Source organism: Salmo trutta, chromosome 22 (genome assembly GCF_901001165.1).
Source record: "Salmo trutta chromosome 22, fSalTru1.1, whole genome shotgun sequence".
NCBI lineage: Eukaryota > Metazoa > Chordata > Actinopteri > Salmoniformes > Salmonidae > Salmo > Salmo trutta.
This window is the reverse complement of record NC_042978.1, coordinates 48,557,388-48,579,166: the sequence shown is the minus strand read 5'-3', so window position 1 is coordinate 48,579,166 and position 21,779 is coordinate 48,557,388. Positions and strand designations below refer to the sequence as shown.

Here is a 21,779-nt window from a genome sequence, read left to right as displayed (position 1 = left end):
AAAACACACTGTATATATATATATATAAAAACACACACACACTATATATATATATACATATATATTTGCCCCATCTCAGTGAACTAATCCATTGCGGAGGCCTAGACTAAAAGCCTATGAAAATGTGCCATGCAAGTTTTGGTTTATTTCATTCCATTTCCGAGTTTTGCCAATTTACTGTAGTCATTGTCTTTTGTTTAGAGCGCTCCTGTTAATATTAAGTAAGGATGTGCACACATAGAAGTAGCCCTATAGACTACCTGGCCTGGTTACACATAGAAGTAGCCCTATAGACTACCTGGCCTGATTACACATAGAAGTAGGCCTATAGGCTACCTGGCCTGATTACACATAGAAGTAGGTCTATAGACTACCTGGCCTGATTACACATAGAAGTAGGTCTATAGACTACCTGGCCTGATTACACATAGAAGTAGGCCTATAGGCTACCTGGCCTGATTACACATAGAAGTAGGCCTATAGGCTACCTGGCCTGATTACACATAGAAGTAGGTCTATAGGCTACCTGGCCTGATTACACATAGAAGTAGGCCTATAGGCTACCTGGCCTGGTTACACATAGAAGTAGCCCTATAGACTACCTGGCCTGATTACACATAGAAGTAGCCCTATAGGCTACCTGGCCTGATTACACATAGAAGTAGCCCTATAGACTACCTGGCCTGATTACACATAGAAGTAGCCCTATAGGCTACCTGGCCTGATTACACATAGAAGTAGGTCTATAGACTACCTGGCCTGATTACACATAGAAGTAGGTCTATAGACTACCTGGCCTGATTACACATAGAAGTAGGTCTATAGACTACCTGGCCTGATTACACATAGAAGTAGGTCTATAGGCTACCTGGCCTGATTACACATAGAAGTAGGCCTATAGGCTACCTGGCCTGATTACACATAGAAGTAGGCCTATAGGCTACCTGGCCTGATTACACATAGAAGTAGGTCTATAGGCTACCTGGCCTGATTACACATAGAAGTAGGCCTATAGGCTACCTGGCCTGGTTACACATAGAAGTAGCCCTATAGACTACCTGGCCTGATTACACATAGAAGTAGCCCTATAGGCTACCTGGCCTGATTACACATAGAAGTAGCCCTATAGACTACCTGGCCTGATTACACATAGAAGTAGGTCTATAGACTACCTGGCCTGATTACACATAGAAGTAGGTCTATAGACTACCTGGCCTGATTACACATAGAAGTAGGTCTATAGACTACCTGGCCTGGTTACACATAGAAGTAGGTCTATAGACTACCTGGCCTGGTTACACATAGAAGTAGGTCTATAGACTACCTGGCCTGATTACACATAGAAGTAGCCCTATAGACTACCTGGCCTGATTACACATAGAAGTAGCCCTATAGGCTACCTGGCCTGATTACACATAGAAGTAGGTCTATAGACTACCTGGCCTGATTACACATAGAAGTAGGTCTATAGACTACCTGGCCTGATTACACATAGAAGTAGGTCTATAGACTACCTGGCCTGATTACACATAGAAGTAGGTCTATAGACCACCTGGCCTGATTACACATAGAAGTAGGCTATAGGCTAGCTGGCCTGATTACACATAGAAGTAGGCCTATAGACTACCTGGCCTGATTACACATAGAAGTAGGCCTATAGACTACCTGGTATGACTACACATAGAAGTAGGTCTATAGACTTCCTGGCCTGATTACACATAGAAGAAGGCCTATAGGCTCCTGGCCTGATTACACATAGAAGTAGGCCTATAGACTACCTGGCCTGATTACACATAGAAGTAGGTCTATAGACTACCTGGCCTGATTACACATAGAAGTAGGCTATAGGCTACCTGGCCTGATTACACATAGAAGTAGGCCTATAGGCTACCTGGTATGATTACACACAGAAGTAGGCCTATAGACTACCTGGCCTGATTACACACAGAAGTAGGCCTATAGGCTACCTGGCCTGATTACACATAGAAGTAGACCTATAGGCTACCTGGCCTGATTACACACAGAAGTAGGCCTATAGACTACCTGGCCTGATTACATACAGAAGTAGGCCTATAGGCTACCTGGCCTGATTACACATAGAAGTAGGCCTATAGGCTACCTGGCCTGATTACACATAGAAGTAGCCCTATAGACTACCTGGCCTGATTACACATAGAAGTAGCCCTATAGGCTACCTGGCCTGATTACACATAGAAGTAGCCCTATAGACTACCTGGCCCTGATTACACATAGAAGTAGATCTATAGTCTACCTGGCCTGATTACACATAGAAGTAGGCCTATAGGCTACCTGGCCTGCCCGCAAATGTAGGAATATAAATGTGCCCATTTGGTGATCTGATAGAATTTTTGATTGGCTTAACGCACCACCACTAATGACCTGTGAAACTTCTCAAAGTAATGTTTTCTTCACCTCAAACAGCAAGTAAACAAAGTGTGTTTTTACATCCATTGAGAAAGACAATAGTTCCTCAATGTATCTGAAAAATCTTTCCAGCTCTTTCCCTTTCGATAACCACTCAGCGTGAAAAGGTCATGCTCTGATCCGATGGAAACGTCATAAAATAGGCCTACCTGATTACTAATATCTCTAGATGGAGAGAGACCTGGCACTCTGACAGACAGGCTAGTTACTGATATCTCTAGATGGAGAGAGACCTGGCACTCTGACAGACAGGCTAGATACTGATGTCTCTGAATGGACAGAGACCAGTCACTCTGACAGACAGGCTAGATACTGATGTCTCTGAATGGACAGAGACCTGGCACTCTGACAGGCTAGATACTGATGTCTCTGAATGGACAGAGACCAGGCACTCTGACAGACAGGCTAGATACTGATGTCTCTGAATGGACAGAGACCTGGCACTCTGACAGGCTAGATACTGATGTCTCTGAATGGACAGAGACCAGGCACTCTGACAGACAGGCTAGATACTGATGTCTCTGAATGGACAGAGACCAGGCACTCTGACAGGCTAGATACTGATGTCTCTGAATGGACAGAGACCTGGCACTCTGACAGGCTAGATACTGATGTCTCTGAATGGACAGAGACCTGGCACTCTGACAGGCTAGATACTGATGTCTCTGAATGGACAGAGACCAGGCACTCTGACAGACAGGCTAGATACTGATGTCTCTGAATGGACAGAGACCAGGCACTCTGACAGACAGGCTAGATACTGATGTCTCTGAATGGACAGAGACCAGGCACTCTGACAGACAGGCTAGATACTGATGTCTCTGAATGGAGAGAGACCAGGCACTCTGACAGGCTAGATACTGATGTCTCTGAATGGACAGAGACCAGGCACTCTGACAGACAGGCTAGATACTGATGTCTCTGAATGGACAGAGACCAGGCACTCTGACAGACAGGCTAGATACTGATGTCTTTGAATGGACAGAGACCAGGCACTCTGACAGGCTAGATACTGATGTCTCTGAATGGACAGAGACCTGGCACTCTGACAGGCTAGATACTGATGTCTCTGAATGGACAGAGACCTGGCACTCTGACAGGCTAGATACTGATGTCTCTGAATGGACAGAGACCAGGCACTCTGACAGACAGGCTAGATACTGATGTCTCTGAATGGACAGAGACCAGGCACTCTGACAGACAGGCTAGATACTGATGTCTCTGAATGGACAGAGACCAGGCACTCTGACAGACAGGCTAGATACTGATGTCTCTGAATGGAGAGAGACCAGGCACTCTGACAGGCTAGATACTGATGTCTCTGAATGGACAGAGACCAGGCACTCTGACAGACAGGCTAGATACTGATGTCTCTGAATGGACAGAGACCAGGCACTCTGACAGACAGGCTAGATACTGATGTCTCTGAATGGACAGAGACCTGGCACTCTGACAGGCTAGATACTGATGTCTCTGAATGGACAGAGACCAGACACTCTGACAGACAGGCTAGATACTGATGTCTCTGAATGGACAGAGACCAGACACTCTGACAGACAGGCTAGATACTGATGTCTCTGAATGGACAGAGACCAGACACTCTGACAGACAGGCTAGATACTGATGTCTCTGAATAGACAGAGACCAGGCACTCTGACAGACAGGCTAGATACTGATGTCTCTGAATGGACAGAGACCAGGCACTCTGACAGACAGGCTAGATACTGATGTCTCTGAATGGAGAGAGACCAGGCACTCTGACAGGCAGGCTAGATACTGATGTCTCTGAATGGACAGAGACCAGGCACTCTGACAGACAGGCTAGATACTGATGTCTCTGAATGGACAGAGACCAGTCACTCTGACAGACAGGCTAGATACTGATGTCTCTGAATGGACAGAGACCAGACACTCTGACAGACAGGCTAGATACTGATGTCTCTGAATGGACAGAGACCAGTCACTCTGACAGACAGGCTAGATACTGATGTCTCTGAATGGACAGAGACCAGACACTCTGACAGACAGGCTAGATACTGATGTCTCTGAATGGACAGAGACCAGGCACTCTGACAGGCTAGATACTGATGTCTCTGAATGGACAGAGACCTGGCACTCTGACAGGCTAGATACTGATGTCTCTGAATGGACAGAGACCAGGTACTCTGACAGGCTAGATACTGATGTCTCTGAATGGAGAGAGACCAGGCACTCTGACAGGCAGGCTAGATACTGATGTCTCTGAATGGACAGAGACCAGGCACTCTGACAGACAGGCTAGATACTGATGTCTCTGAATGGACAGAGACCAGGCACTCTGACAGGCTAGATACTGATGTCTCTGAATGGACAGAGACCAGGCACTCTGACAGGCTAGATACTGATGTCTCTGAATGGACCTCTGATTTAAAATGTTACGAGACACGTTTCCTTCTATTCTCTTTTTTATCATTGAATAGAATTGTATCAGTTTATCCTCAACACGGGGGCCCCTCAGAGGTGTGTGCTTAGTCCCCTCCTATAGACCCTGTTCACCCAAGACCGCGTGGCCAAGCACGACTCCAACACCATCATTAAGTTTGATGACGACACAACAGTGGTAGGCCTAATCATCGACAACGATGAGACAGTCTATAGCGAGGAGGTCAGAGACCTGGCAGTGTGGTGCCAGGACATCAACCTCTCCCTCAATGTGATCAAGACAAAGGAGCTGATCGTGAACTACAGGAAAAGGAGGGCCGAACTGGCACCCATTAACATCGACGGGGCTGTAGTGGAGCGGGTCAAGAGATTCAAGTTCCTTGGATCCACATCACCAACAAACTATCATGGTCCAAACACACCAAGACAGTCATGAAGAGGGCATGAAAACACCTTCTCCCCCTCACGAGACCGAAAAGATTTGGCATGGGTCCCCCAGATCTTCAAAAAGTTTTACAGCTGTAGCATCGACAGCTTCCTGACCGGTTGCATCACCGTCTGGTATGGCAACTGCTCGGCATCTGACCATAAAGCGCTACAGAGGGTAGTAAATAAATATATAGCCTCTTTATTGTAAAAAAAAAAAAAACTTTCATTTTTTTGTAATATTTTCTTAACTCTTAAACTGGATTGTTGAAAAGGTGTACATTGTTACATTAGCAGAACACTGGTTCTATGGTATTATGTAAAAGGTTGTATATTCTGCATGGACCTGTTACTACATGCCAAAATACGAGGACAAATCAGCGGGTGCAGTTGCACCTTTTAAATGCATGCAATTTTATCCTTGAAACATTTAATTGAAATACTGTATGAATAATTCCATTCATTCCTCTGGAGAAGGAATAGGGAGTGCCAATACGGCCGACTAGTGGCTTCAAAGCCTCTCATTTGCCAATACATAGCATCAGCAATCCATCAACGGGTACATAGTTGCTGACTAGACAAAACAGAGGCTAATATCCTCTGTTGGTTCGCTCAGGAGACGTACCTTCTCAAACTCCCTGTCCTCGAAGGAGATCTTGGCGGTGCCAGACTGGCGGACACCGGAGCCGTAGTCAGGAGCCTCCTCATCAGCTGGAGGGAAACACAAAAGCACCTTCACTTCACTTCCTCTAGAAGTCACACTCAGTCTGTCTTTCAGTCAAACCCGACCTGATCTGTATTATTACTGTGTATCTTTTGAAGAAACCCAAGTCCCTTATGTACATGTTTGTATGATTCAGTAGGTTAGGCATTCTTTGTTTGGTTGTTTGGTTGTTTGATTGATTGATTGAATGAATGAATGATTGATTGATTGATTTATTGATTTGGTTGTTTGATGGGGGGGGTCCAGATTTTACCTGAGATAGCCTGTACAGCAACCCTGAGGAATCCTTTAACCTCTCCCTTCTCACTGACGATGGCCACGCGATGGACCAGGGGCACAGGGTACAGCAGGTTACTCAGGTACACAAAGGCTCTGTATGGGAGGGAGAGACAGAGAGAGAGCGAGAGAGGGAGGTAGAGACAGAGAGAGAGAATTGAAGAGAAGAAAAGGAGAGACGCAGTTTGAATAAGAGAGAGATAGAATAGTGAATGTACCATTAGAGAAGCCAGAGACATCAGAACACCAGGACAGAGAGATAACGTCCAGAGATAACAACGTAACAGACGCTGACTAACAACTGATGTCATTTTGGCAACATATTTTCCATATCCCAAAATGTAGAAATATTGTTATTTTGTATGTAATGCGTGTAGTTCTATAACTTGAAGTTACCACAAGACCACAACCTAGAATGGGAACGTCTTCTTTAGGATATTTAGTTTCAATCTCCAGGATTGTCAGATTCCATAACTCTTAGCTATAATCTTTGTAATAACATATTGTGTCTTGCAGTCAAGGATAACATTTCCAAAGTGCCAATGAGGCGGGTAGACATTTAAAGGGTAAAAGGGCGGTAGAAAGGGTAGGCTTACGACAACATTTGGTGAGGTGCAAAGAAGTCATGCTCAGGACAAAAAGATGAGAACAAAAAAAATAAATAGCTTTAGCCTTCTTTAACTCAAATGAATTGAAAAACAAATCAAGCCTAAATCCTCATAATACGGAACATGGCTAAAAGCTAAAAACATGGCTGAAAGCTAAAAACATGGCTAAAAGCTAAAAACATGGCTAAAAGCTAAAGCTAAAAACATGGCTAAAAGCTAAAAACATGGCTGAAAGCTAAAAACATGGCTAAAAGCTAAAAACATGGCTAAAAGCAAAAGCTAAAAACATGGCTGAAAGCTAAAAACATGGCTAAAAGCTAAAGCTAAAAACATGGCTAAAAGCTAAAGCTAAAAACATGGCTAAAAGCTAAAGCTAAAAACATGGCTAAAAGCTAAAAACATGGCTAAAAGCTAAAAAGTTGGCTAAAAGCTAAAGCTAAAAACATGGCTAAAAGCTAAAAACATGGCTAAACTAACATTGTAACAGCTTGAAATAAGTTACGTCAAAAACAAAGAATGACACAATGAATTTATCAAAAACAAACCCACTCCCACAGGAAGTGGACTGCTGGATTGTGCAACAACAAAAAAAAGGGAGCAATGTAAAATCTTACAAAAAAATGCAAAAATAAAGAATAATGTGCTCTGGCATGCCTAAAAGAGATAGCTGTGGTAGAAACTAGCTCTTTCATCTTGAGATATTGCGTCTTCCTAAATCACTTCCTGAATCAGTTGCTTCACATGAATCAACTGATGATTCATTTATATTTATTATCAAGAGAACATTCATGACATGGCAAGGAAACCTAGTCGTGAGTGGCTGCTGTGTGTTGTGCAGAAACAAAAACAGATATCAGAAGATATATGAGATATGTTCTTGTTTCAGACGATGGGCTCCTTAAAAAAGACATACAAAAAAAAAGGTGAAACGCACACCTCAAGCATTCGTTGAGCAAACAACTTTGCTTGGATTACTACTAAAGCAAAGTGGCATGGCTGGATCCACCAACATGTACAGGGCAGGGTCATCATCAGTGTCAAGAAAGAGCATCCATCCCTGACCTGTGTGCATAAAGGTATGCTATGACAGTAACATAAAGCTGAAGATAGGCTATGACAGTAACATAAAGCTGAAGGTATGATGTGACAGTAACATAAAGCTGAAGGTGGTGATGTGACAGTAACATAAAGCTGAAGGTAGAATGTGACAGTAACATAAAGCTGAAGGTATGCTGTGACAGTAACATAAAGCTGAAGGTAGAATGTGACAGTAACATAAAGCTGAAGGTGGTGATGTGACAGTAACATAAAGCTGAAGGTATGATGTGACAGTAACATAAAGCTGAAGGTGTGATGTGACAGTAACATAAAGCTGAAGGTATGATGTGACAGTAACATAAAGCTGAAGGTATGATGTGACAGTAACATAAAGCTGAAGGTATGATGTGACAGTAACATAAAGCTGAAGGTATGCTGTGACAGTAACATAAAGCTAAAGGTATGATGTGACAGTAACATAAAGCTGAAGGTGTGATGTGACAGTAACATAAAGCTGAAGGTGTGATGTGACAGTAACATAAAGCTGAAGGTATGCTGTGACAGTAACATAAAGCTGAAGGTATGCTGTGACAGTAACATAAAGCTGAAGGTAGAATGTGACAGTAACATAAAGCTGAAGGTGGTGATGTGACAGTAACATAAAGCTGAAGGTGTGATGTGACAGTAACATAAAGCTGAAGGTGGTGATGTGACAGTAACATAAAGCTGAAGGTATGATGTGACAGTAACATAAAGCTGAAGGTAGGCTATGACAGTAACATAAAGCTGAAGGTATGATGTGACAGTAACATAAAGCTGAAGGTAGGCTATGACAGTAACATAAAGCTGAAGGTGGTGATGTGACAGTAACATAAAGCTGAAGGTGGTGATGTGACAGTAACATAAAGCTGAAGGTAGGCTATGACAGTAACATAAAGCTGAAGGTAGGCTATGACAGTAACATAAAGCTGAAGGTAGAATGTGACAGTAACATAAAGCTGAAGGTATGATGTGACAGTAACATAAAGCTGAAGGTGTGATGTGACAGTAACATAAAGCTGAAGGTGTGATGTGACAGTAACATAAAGCTGAAGGTGTGATGTGACAGTAACATAAAGCTGAAGGTATGATGTGACAGCAACATAAAGCTGAAGGTGGTGATGTGACAGTAACATAAAGCTGAAGGTAGAATGTGACAGTAACATAAAGCTGAAGGTATGCTGTGACAGTAACATAAAGCTGAAGGTGTGATGTGACAGTAACATAAAGCTGAAGGTGGTGATGTGACAGTAACATAAAGCTGAAGGTATGATGTGACAGTAACATAAAGCTGAAGGTATGATGTGACAGTAACATAAAGCTGAAGGTGGTGATGTGACAGTAACATAAAGCTGAAGGTATGATGTGACAGTAACATAAAGCTGAAGGTGGTGATGTGACAGTAACATGAAGCTGAAGGTATGCTATGACAGTAACATAAAGCTGAAGGTATGATGTGACAGTAACATAAAGCTGAAGGTAGAATGTGACAGTAACATAAAGCTGAAGGTGGTGATGTGACAGTAACATAAAGCTGAAGGTATGATGTGACAGTAACATAAAGCTGAAGGTGTGATGTGACAGTAACATAAAGCTGAAGGTATGATGTGACAGTAACATAAAGCTGAAGGTATGATGTGACAGTAACATAAAGCTGAAGGTATGATGTGACAGTAACATAAAGCTGAAGGTATGCTGTGACAGTAACATAAAGCTAAAGGTATGATGTGACAGTAACATAAAGCTGAAGGTGTGATGTGACAGTAACATAAAGCTGAAGGTGTGATGTGACAGTAACATAAAGCTGAAGGTAGAATGTGACAGTAACATAAAGCTGAAGGTATGCTGTGACAGTAACATAAAGCTGAAGGTAGAATGTGACAGTAACATAAAGCTGAAGGTGGTGATGTGACAGTAACATAAAGCTGAAGGTGTGATGTGACAGTAACATAAAGCTGAAGGTGGTGATGTGACAGTAACATAAAGCTGAAGGTATGATGTGACAGTAACATAAAGCTGAAGGTAGGCTATGACAGTAACATAAAGCTGAAGGTATGATGTGACAGTAACATAAAGCTGAAGGTAGGCTATGACAGTAACATAAAGCTGAAGGTATGATGTGACAGCAACATAAAGCTGAAGGTGGTGATGTGACAGTAACATAAAGCTGAAGGTAGAATGTGACAGTAACATAAAGCTGAAGGTATGCTGTGACAGTAACATAAAGCTGAAGGTGTGATGTGACAGTAACATAAAGCTGAAGGTGGTGATGTGACAGTAACATAAAGCTGAAGGTATGATGTGACAGTAACATAAAGCTGAAGGTGGTGATGTGACAGTAACATAAAGCTGAAGGTATGATGTGACAGTAACATAAAGCTGAAGGTGGTGATGTGACAGTAACATGAAGCTGAAGGTATGCTATGACAGTAACATAAAGCTGAAGGTATGATGTGACAGTAACATAAAGCTGAAGGTAGAATGTGACAGTAACATAAAGCTGAAGGTGGTGATGTGACAGTAACATAAAGCTGAAGGTATGATGTGACAGTAACATAAAGCTGAAGGTGTGATGTGACAGTAACATAAAGCTGAAGGTATGATGTGACAGTAACATAAAGCTGAAGGTATGATGTGACAGTAACATAAAGCTGAAGGTATGATGTGACAGTAACATAAAGCTGAAGGTATGCTGTGACAGTAACATAAAGCTAAAGGTATGATGTGACAGTAACATAAAGCTGAAGGTGTGATGTGACAGTAACATAAAGCTGAAGGTGTGATGTGACAGTAACATAAAGCTGAAGGTAGAATGTGACAGTAACATAAAGCTGAAGGTATGCTGTGACAGTAACATAAAGCTGAAGGTAGAATGTGACAGTAACATAAAGCTGAAGGTGGTGATGTGACAGTAACATAAAGCTGAAGGTGTGATGTGACAGTAACATAAAGCTGAAGGTGGTGATGTGACAGTAACATAAAGCTGAAGGTATGATGTGACAGTAACATAAAGCTGAAGGTAGGCTATGACAGTAACATAAAGCTGAAGGTATGATGTGACAGTAACATAAAGCTGAAGGTAGGCTATGACAGTAACATAAAGCTGAAGGTGGTGATGTGACAGTAACATAAAGCTGAAGGTGGTGATGTGACAGTAACATAAAGCTGAAGGTAGGCTATGACAGTAACATAAAGCTGAAGGTAGGCTATGACAGTAACATAAAGCTGAAGGTAGAATGTGACAGTAACATAAAGCTGAAGGTATGATGTGACAGTAACATAAAGCTGAAGGTGTGATGTGACAGTAACATAAAGCTGAAGGTGTGATGTGACAGTAACATAAAGCTGAAGGTATGATGTGACAGCAACATAAAGCTGAAGGTGGTGATGTGACAGTAACATAAAGCTGAAGGTAGAATGTGACAGTAACATAAAGCTGAAGGTATGCTGTGACAGTAACATAAAGCTGAAGGTGTGATGTGACAGTAACATAAAGCTGAAGGTGGTGATGTGACAGTAACATAAAGCTGAAGGTATGATGTGACAGTAACATAAAGCTGAAGGTATGATGTGACAGTAACATAAAGCTGAAGGTGGTGATGTGACAGTAACATAAAGCTGAAGGTATGATGTGACAGTAACATAAAGCTGAAGGTGGTGATGTGACAGTAACATAAAGCTGAAGGTATGCTATGACAGTAACATAAAGCTGAAGGTATGATGTGACAGTAACATAAAGCTGAAGGTAGAATGTGACAGTAACATAAAGCTGAAGGTGGTGATGTGACAATAACATAAAGCTGAAGGTGGTGATGTGACAGTAACATAAAGCTGAAGGTATGATGTGACAGTAACATAAAGCTGAAGGTATGCTGTGACAGTAACATAAAGCTGAAGGTATGCTGTGACAGTAACATAAAGCTCAAGGTTGGTGCTCACAAAAACAAATAATTACTGATGAGATTCAAAAGTAACAAAATTATAAAAAGACAAGCGTTAAAGCCCCAAAATGTCTACCAATTTATTACAATATTAGGTGGGATAAAAAAAATTGATGGAATTTTCGACTGTCAGGATTTTTGAACAATATGAAAACTTAATCTTTGGAGTTTGACAGTTTAGAGTAAGCCTAATTCATGTTATAAGGGAGGAAGGGACTCTGATGAAAGGACAGTGTGGTTATTAGTTTCTCCCTCAGAACTAAGAGGCAAGGAGTGGTGCTTTGGAACAGTCAGCTATGGCGTGAGCTTGAGGGAAACAGCTGGACTTATAAGGGGAGTGCCTCATACATGGACACATGAAAAGGGGACTGAACGAGAGGCAGGGGACCTTGGGTAATTTAGCCTTGTTTCTGATCTCTGTATTGGATGGAGCTAGCCATGATGATGTCATTCCCAATAACATGTTCTCACGCTACAGCGACAGACGAGGCTCTCTTGCCCCTCTGCAAAATACTGGACTGCCCTCCTGACGAGGTTCTCTTGCCCCTCTGCAAAATACTGGACTGCCCTTACAGACGTAATGAAAATGTCAACTTATAAAAGCAAACACAGGTCAATGTGGATGTGTGTATATTGGTTGCCACAACAATGACAAAACCTCTATCCAGTGTTAATATTGTTGCTAATTTCCTGTGTGTGTGTGTGTGTGTGTGTGTGTGACGAATACGCATTTATGTGCATGTGCCTACATGGATATGTGTGTGTGCGTTTGTGTACCTGTGTGTGTGTGTGTGTGTGTGTGTGTGTGTGTGTGTGTGTGTGTGTGTGTGTGTGCGCGCTCTCCCCCGGACAGCGGAGATACCCAGAGTGTCTCAGTGTGAAAGAGCTAGTTTCCACCCTCAGCATGTTCCTGAAACCTCACCAACCTTCCCACTACACTGAATAACGGAGAGCGGTCATAAAAGGGATCCAGGCCTTCGCTGGAGCCGCCTCGGCACAGCTCTCCCTCATCCTCATCATCATCATCATCCCCGAGCTCCGAGCACGGATCGTCCAAAAATATATCATCGTTCAGATCCTGCAAAGCCTCCTCCTCCTCCTCCTCCCCTCCTCCTCCTCCTCGTCCCTCCGGACGAGTGTCGGCCAGCTCCGTTTGCTCGGAGGTGGAGAGGGTGGTGGAGGGAGTGGGGGAGGGAGTGGGATCACTCATGCGCTCGCTCATGCACGCGTTGAAAAGGGGGTTGCTGGTAGCCATAAACATGGGAAGTAAGTTAGATAGTGGCCTACAACAGGAAAGATAGAAACACATCTATATGGAGGAACAGAAGCAGTTCTGCTAGGGAGCTGTAGAAAACCTATCTTTCTTCAGGTTGGTACAGAAGGCTTTGAAGTACACTACATGGCTAAAAGTATGTGGACACCTGCTCTCATTCCAAAATCATGGGCATTAATATGGAGTTGGTCCCCCCCTTTGCTGCTGTAACAGCCTCCACTCTTCTGGGAAAGCTTTCCACTAGATGTTGGAACATTGCTGCGGGGACTTGCTTCAATTCAGCCACAAGAGCATTAGTGAGGTCGGGCACTGATGTTGGGAGATTAGGCCTGGCTCACAGTCGGCGTTCCAATTCATCCCAAAGGTGTTCGATGGGGTTGAGGTCAGGGCTCTGTGCAGGCCAGTGAAGTTCTTCTACACCGATCTCGACAAACCATTTCTGTATGGACCTCGTTTGTGCATGGGGGCATTATCATGCTGAAACAGGAAAGTGCCTTCCCCAAACTGTTGCCACAAAGTTGGAAGCACAGAATCGTCTAGAATGTCATTGTACGCTGTCACGTTAAGATTTCCCTTCACTGGAACTAAGGGGACCGAACCATGAAAAACAGCCCCAGACCATTATTCCTCCTCCACCAAACTTTACAGTTGGCACTATGCATTTGGGCAGGTAGTGTTCTCCTGGCATCCGCCAAACCCAGATTTGTCCGTTGGACTGCCAGAAAGTGCGATTCATCCCTCCAGAGAACGTGTTTCCCCTGCTCCAGTGTCCAATGGCGGCGAGCTTTACACCACTCCAGCCGACGATTGGCATTGTGCATGGTGATGTTCGGCTTGTGTGCGGCTGCTCGGCCATGGAAACCCATTTCATGAAGCTCCCAACGAACAGTTCTTGTGCTGACGTTGCTACCAGAGGCAATTTGGAACTCGGTAGTGTTGCAACCGATGGACAGACGATCTTTGCGCTTCAGCACTTGGCGGTCCCATTCTGTGAACTCGTGTGACCTACCACTTCGCGGCTAATCTGTTGTTGCTCCTAGACGTTTCCACTTCACAATAACAGCACTTATAGATGACCAGGATAGCTCTAGCAGGCCATAACTTTGATGAACTGACATGTTGGAAAGTTGGTATCCTATGACGGTGCCACGTTGAAAAGTCACGGAGCGCTTCAGTAAGGCCATTATAATGCCAATGTTTGTCTATGGAGATTGCATGGCTGTGTGCTCGATTTTATACACCTGTCAGCAACTGGTGTGGCTGAAATAGCCGAATCCACTAATTTGAATTGATGTCCACATACTTTTGTTTAAATAGTGTATCTCAGTATACATCGGACTGGAAGCTTACTAATTCAGGAGAACGCATGACATGTGAGACTTTCTTCATGCTGTTCTTGGATCCGTGCATTAAGAGTCTCTCAGTCAAAAGGACGTTCTACAGAGAGGTGTGGTGAGGGGAGGCAGGCTCATAGTAACGTCTGGCATGGAGTCAATGGAACGGTATCAGACACATGGAAACAAAGTGTTTGTTGTCTCTGATACCATTCCATTTCATTCCTTTCCAGCCATTACTATGAGCTTGCCTCCCCTCACCACACGTCTCTGTCTCTCAAATGAACCTTGTTGTAGCTAACTGGGATTTTCAATTCATTTGGCAGTGTGCCTGTGGACTGGGGTCAGTGACTCCTTTCTAATTGGTCCTGACTGTCTTTGATCCCATCTGTGGTCCTCAAACATGCTGTCTGACCATGCTGTCTGTCTGACCATGCTGTCTGACCATGCTGTCTGTCTGACCATGCTGTCTGACCATGCTCTGACCATGCTGTCTGACCATGCTCTGACCATGCTGTCTGACCATGCTGTCTGTCTGACCATGCTGTCTGTCTGACCATGCTGTCTGACCATGCTGTCTGTCTGACCATGCTGTCTGACCATGCTGTCTGTCTGACCATGCTGTCTGTCTGACCATGCGCTGACCATGCTGTCTGACCATGCTGTCTGTTTGACCATGCTGTCTGACCATGCTGTCTGTCTGACCATGCTGTCTGTCTGACCATGCTGTCTAACCATGCTGTCTGACCATGCGCTGACCATGCGCTGACCATGCTGTCTGACCATGCAGTCATGTGCTGTACCTGCCAACCAGACGGAACCAGGGGAAGCGGTCGTAGAAGGGGTCTCCTCCAGTCATGATGTTCTCACAGTCTTCTATGGTGCTGCTGGGAACCTCTGCTGCTCTGTCATACATCTCTCTCATCAGGTCCAGACGCTGCCTGCAGAGGGCACCAGAGAGCAACACAGGACAACATCAGAATAGAGCACAGAGGTAGAGAGAGAGAGAGACAGAGGTAGAGAGAGAGGTAGAGAGAGAGGTAGAGACAGAGGTAGAGACAGAGGTAGAGAGAGGTAGAGAGAGAGGTAGAGAGAGGTAGCGAGAGAGACAGAGGGAGAGAGAGGTAGAGAGAGAGAGGAAGAGAGAGGTAGAGAGAGAGAGATAGAGAGAGAGTGCCATCACAGCAGCAAGATTTGTGTCCTGCTGCCACAAGAAAAGGGCAACCAGTGAAGAACAAACACCATTGTAAATACAGCACATATTTATGTTTATTTATTTTCCCTTTTGTACTTAAATTATTTGCACATTGTTACAACACTGTATACAGCCATAATATGAGAACGAGAGAGAGAGAGAGGGAGAGAGAGAAAGAGAGAGAGAGAGAGAGAGGGAGAGAGAGAGAAATACATATAGTAATATATATAAATCTGAGAGATCTGTTTTAGATTAAATGATCTCAATACTATGCTCCTAATAATGTATAACTGGACCCACATTTACTGTAACATATAGTTCATTATTAGTTGTGCCTGGGATCTGGCCTAGTGCTGGTTATATTCTACAGTACCTGAGCTTGTCCAGGGTCCAGCAGTGTGTGGCCCCGTTCTTCTGGTCCTGTACCTCCACAGCTACAATGGTCCTGGGGAACGGGCGGGTCGCTCTGTCCTTGGCTGCCTCAGGGGGCAGCAGGTCAGTGGGCAGGGGGGAGTACAGGGTGTCGGTCAGCAGCACAAACTGGAACTGGACCTGGGGGGGGGGGGTTCAAATAGTATTGCTTTCTTTTAAAAAACTTCAGCAGTGCTCAATTGAGCTTGCCCGGTACAATAGAACCAATGAAATAGTCTCAAAAGTGCAAACCCCACCCCATCTGGTACTTTAGACAGGCTCGATCAATCACTCCAAGTATTTGAAAGAAAACAAAACTTTATGAACCCAGGTCTGGGACAGTTATGCTTTTGTCATGACTCTCTCCTTGGTGAGGATCAAAAAGGACCCATCAGCTAGGCAAATGTTTGAGGATAGCCAGTCTCTCCTGCTCTTTATCTGTCTCCACCTCTTTCCTCCACCTCTCTGGCACCCCAATGGTGGAACAAGCTCCCTCACGACGCCAGGACAGCGGAGTCAATCACCACCTTCCGGAGACACCTGAAACCCCACCTCTTTAAGGAATACCTGGGATAGGATATAGTAATCCTTCTAACCCCCCCCTAAAAGATTTAGATGCACTATTGTAAAGTGGTTGTTCCACTGGATATCATAAGGTGAATGCACCAATTTGTAAGTCACTCTGGATAAGAGCGTTTGCTAAATGACGTAAATGGAAATGGAAATGTTTCCATTGTGTAACAAGCTGTCATATCGGGTTAGTCCACTAGGGACTTTTCATATGCATTATGTTAGTAATTGATAACCTACACCATGTGTGTGTGTGTGTGTGTGTATGTATTTCTGTGTGATTATTTATTTAGTTAGTAAATAAATAAATGAAGCCAATTTGTGTATCGCTGATTCATCACTTAGGCTAGGGTTCATGCAGATTTACGGAGTCAACGACGTTCAGAATGAGACAGATATGAGGAAATGATTGATTGATGACTGGTATGATATCGATATATATATATATATATAGATTATTGAGTTAATTCCAGAAGCAGTAACTCATTAAATAAACTTTTCCTGTGGTGCCCCAAATTACTAATGGATTAATTGTTACATGATTAATTTAATAAAGTAATAATTAAACATAGTAGGTAATTATTTGATAGATAGCAGTCATCACATTAATGATAGTCATGTCACAACACTTCCGTGGTGATACAGGGACATGCTGAACGTTCTCAGACCTTCTTCTTGAGTTCCACGCTGATGGCGTTAGCCTCCTTGAGGAAGATGGCGTTTCCCCACAGCAGGTCTCTGAGGGAAGTGAACTGGTAACAGCACCACTTCCTGAAACCCCACAGGGCCAGCTCCGTCTCCCTCTCTGTCCACAGAACTTCCTCCTCAGGCTCCTCCTCTTCCTCTCCTATTACCTCAGGGTAATAACGGTCCACCTGTTTCTGAAGGGCTTCCAGCTTGCTCTCATAATCCTGAGGAAATGGTCACATGATCAGGCTTTACTAGAAAATATTCAATATCGTAAGACAAAATGTGAATATTTTGGTGATTTTGTCCCTTCCTGGGTTTTGTCCATTTGTTAAAATCGGTCTCACCAGCCTCTGCTGCTCTAGTAGGTTGTGGGTTTCCTCCCTCTCTTTACGATACTGGTCTTCCAGCTCCTGAAGCCTGAAGAGACAACCACAGATATTATCTAAACTCTCCCTCACTCTTACCTCTGAACCCTCCCTCTGGTCCTCTCCTCTCCTCTCCTCTCCTCTCCTCTCCTCTCCTCTCCTCTCCTCTCCTCTCCTCTCCTCCTCTCTAGTTCTCTCCTGTCTCACCTCTGATCCATCTCCTGCTTCATGTCGATGCCCTGTTTGTCCAGCAGTTCTCTCTGTGCGAAGGCCCAGTCCACCGGCTCCACGGGGGTGTCAGCGCAGGGCGTCCTCTCCCGCTCCTGGCGCGCCTGCTCTGGGTGGTTGAACCGGAACACATGGCTCTTACCCAGGATAATACGGTTCCCTGGAGACACAACAGAGGAAAATTCAAAACCATTCAGTGACAGGTAGAAATGTCTGCATGGAAGTGATACGCAGGAGAAATGGAATAGGAAAGTGTAAGGGACATTTTAGGACAGGATGGGGGAAGAGAAGAGAAAGAGAGAGAGAGAGAGAAAGGGATAGGGGGGGATACCTAGCTAGTTGTACAACTGAGATGTGTATTCCGCATTTAACCCAACCCCTCTGAATCAGAGAGGAGCGGGGGGCTGCCATAAATCAACATCCACGTCTGAGAGAGAGAGAGAGAGAGAGAGAGAGAGAGAGAGCGAGAGAGAGAGCGAGAGAGAGAGCGAGAGAGAGAGAGAGAGAAAGAGAGAAAGAGAGAGAAAGAGAGATATATAGTTGACCCACCTGATTTGAGGACTGTAGCCTCTGTGACCCTCTTCCCGTTGACATAGGTCTCAGCTCCCTCACAGGGCTCCAGAGTGACTGCTACTGGGGGAGAAGGGAGACAGACATGAGGGATGCGCGCAGTATCCATAACAACCACAACGACGACAAGGTCTCTGAAATGGATAGGGTCAGTTCCGCTTCAATTCAGTCAAGTGCAGCAGTCATCGCTTTACAACGAAGAAAAACAGCATTGTAATTGAAATCTCAGTTTACTTCCAGAGTTGTCATGGAATTGATCCCAACCTTGCTCTCTGATCTCTAGCATGTAAAGTCCATCTTTTCCCATTGAACATTGAAGGGTATACCTGTGCAGTAGCACGTATGGATTTAAAAGCATGGGGTTGGTGTAAGCATGGGCTCTTAAACCAATCCTATGCCTTTAAATCCAACACGGGGAGTGGACAAGTGCACATGTGGAGGAAAAAGGTGTGGAGATTCAGGACATAGGGAGAATTGCCATGCCAACCACACTAGCAGCACCATGCAGCCTCTTATCATTAGCAGTCACAACAGGGTAGTAAGGTATCAGTCACAACAGGGTAGTAGGGGATCATTCACAACAGGGTAGTAGAGTATCAGGGTAGAAGGGTAGCAGGGTAGAAGGGTAATAAGTATCAGTCACAACAGGGTAGTAGGGTAGCAGGGTAGCAGGGTAATAAGTATCAGTCACAACAGGGTAGTAGGGTAGCAGGGTAGTAAGTACTAAGGGTAGTCAGTCACAACAGGGTAGTAGGGTATCAGTCACAACAGGGTAGAAGGTAGCAGGGTAGAAGGGTAGTAAGTATCAGTCACAACAGGGTAGCAGGTTAGCAGGGTAGTAGGTACTAAGGGTAGTCAGTCACAACAGGGTAGAGGATAGCAGGGTAGTAAGTATCAGTCACAACAGGGTAGCAGGGTAGAAGGGTAGTAAGTATCAGTCACAACAGGGTAGCAGGTTAGCAGGGTAGTAAGTATCAGTCACAACAGGGTAGATAGTTAGTAAGGTAGTAATTACTAAGGGTAGTCAGTCACAACAGGGTAGCTAGTTAGTAGGGTAGTAATTACTAAGGGTAGTCAGTCACAACAGGGTAGTATCTCACTTTCTCCCATGGGTCCCGTGGTGGACGTGAAGGTACAGTGTTCGTCCTTGATGAAGTGACCACTGAGCACAATGTCCTGTCTGCTGCTGGCGTCCACACGACCGACCCTGGGAAAGAGGAGACGGCGTTGGGACGGCGTTGGGACGGCGTTGGGACGGCGTTGGAAAGAGGGGCAACCACATGGTTAGTAGGCAACTAAATGAAGGTGTAGAAAAGCCGCACAGACCACAAAAAGCCACAAGGTGCTTTTCTACGTCACCAATGTAAATGAGCGTTGGGCCAGTAAACCGAAAGGTCGCTGGTTTGAATACCCGAGCCGACAAGGTGAAAAATACGTTGAAGTGCCCTTGAGCAAGGCACTTAACCTTGATGGATCCAGGAGTGCAGTACTACTATGGGTGATCCTGTAAAACAACGCATTTCACTGCACCGATCCAGTGTATGTGACAATATATATATATATATATATATATATATATATATATATATATATATATGATATATATTTTTTTATGAACATTTCGTTCTTGATAAGGTACACATTTTTCTGCTGGATGAATGTTCTCTCTTACCTAGTGAATACCTCTATGTTCTCTCTGACCTGGTGAATACCTCTGTGTTCTCTCTGACCTGGTGAATACCTCTATGTTCTCTTACCTGGTGATGCCATCTTTGATGTAGTACAGCAGACACTCTGACATCAAGGGGTCCTCGTTAAGGTTCACCAGATGAGGAGTCTACAACAAGGAGAGTTCATATGGGTTCATATGGGTTCAAATGGGTTCATATAGATTCATATGGGTTCATATGTGTTCATATAGATTCATATGGGTGCATATGGGTTCATATGGGTTCATATAGATTCATATAGGTTCATGTGGGTTCATATAGGTTCATATGGGTTCGTATAGATTCATATAGGTTCATATGGGTTCATATGGGTTCATATGGGTTCATATAGGTTCATGTAGATTCATATGGGTTCATATAGATTCATATGGGTTCATTCTAGAGTAAATGTATATGTTGTCTAATGAATTAAATACAGGCCATATAATCTGTTCAACCTCATTTCAGATAAATATATTCAGTCACTTATTCCAACATCACAGTTTAATTGAATAAAGATACTCATGCATAGATGTGGTGCAAGTAGATAAACACAGAGCATAGATGTGGTGCAAGTAGATAAACACAGAGCATAGATGTGGTGCAAGTAGATAAACACAGAGCATAGATGTGGTGCAAGTAGATAAACACAGAGCATAGATGTGGTGCAAGTAGATAAAACACAGAGCATAGATCTGGTGCAGGTTGATAAACACAGAGCATAGATCTGGTGCAGGTTGATAAACACAGAGGCTGCGTCTTAAACAGCACCCTATTCACTATATAGTACACTACTTTTGCCCAAGGCCCAAAGGGGCACTATGAAGGGACTACGGTGCCATTTTGGACACAACTGGAAATTCACTATAGTAGATGATGCAGAGTTTTAAAGACATGCAGACAGTCTCTATGGATCCACAACATTACTAATACCCATCAAACACAGATGGCTCTTCTAGCAAACAGAAGTGCTTTAAATATTACTAAATATAGTAAACACATACATAATGTGTTTGCTTTTCTGAGCTTGCATCTCTCTGCTGTTTGAAGCACAGTGAGTAGTGCTTTGTTTGCTATGAATAATGCAGTAGATTAAAAGGGGAAGGCTAAATTAATCAAAGTCCTATTTACATAAGGAAACCAAATTAAAAAAGGAAAGCGTTGGTTGATCTCCTCCCCTGCTGTAAAGCTGTACATAACAGTCAGGTTCCAAATAGAGCTACAGAGACAAATGTATCACTGAACCAACATGCAACAATTTAAAAGATTTTACTGAGTTACAGTTCATATCAGGAAATCAGTCAATTTAAATAAATTCATGAGGCCCTAATCTATGGATTTCACGTGACTGGGAATACAGATATGCATATATGTTTGTCACAAAAACCTTTTAAAAAGAAAAAGGTAGGGGCGTGGATCAGAAAACCAGTCAGTATCTGGTGTGAACAGCATTTGTCTCATGCTGCTCAACACATTTCCTTCGCATAGAGTTAATCAAGCTGTTTATTGTGGTTCA

The 21,779-nt window shown here is 43.8% G+C and overlaps 1 protein-coding gene across 17 annotated transcripts in view; it reads right to left on the bottom strand.

Moving 5' to 3' along the window:
• The window catches only part of kif1aa (kinesin family member 1Aa), a 137,642-nt gene that overhangs the window by 50,343 nt on the left and 65,520 nt on the right, over positions 1-21,779 (bottom strand). For 8 of the 17 annotated variants that reach the window (XM_029708274.1, XM_029708279.1, XM_029708282.1 and 5 more), the window contains 11 exons: positions 20,312-20,391; positions 19,655-19,761; positions 18,534-18,617; positions 17,964-18,144; positions 17,736-17,808; positions 17,370-17,612; positions 16,094-16,272; positions 15,329-15,466; positions 12,845-13,201; positions 6,270-6,388; positions 5,918-6,003 (listed from right to left, as the gene is read on the bottom strand). In XM_029708274.1, the coding sequence (XP_029564134.1) occupies positions 5,918-6,003; positions 6,270-6,388; positions 12,845-13,201; positions 15,329-15,466; positions 16,094-16,272; positions 17,370-17,612; positions 17,736-17,808; positions 17,964-18,144; positions 18,534-18,617; positions 19,655-19,761; positions 20,312-20,391 (1,647 nt within the window). The remainder of the gene's footprint in view (positions 1-5,917; positions 6,004-6,269; positions 6,389-12,844; positions 13,202-15,328; positions 15,467-16,093; positions 16,273-17,369; positions 17,613-17,735; positions 17,809-17,963; positions 18,145-18,533; positions 18,618-19,654; positions 19,762-20,311; positions 20,392-21,779) is intronic. The other 9 variants (XM_029708284.1, XM_029708285.1, XM_029708288.1 and 6 more) reach the window with 3 other exon arrangements.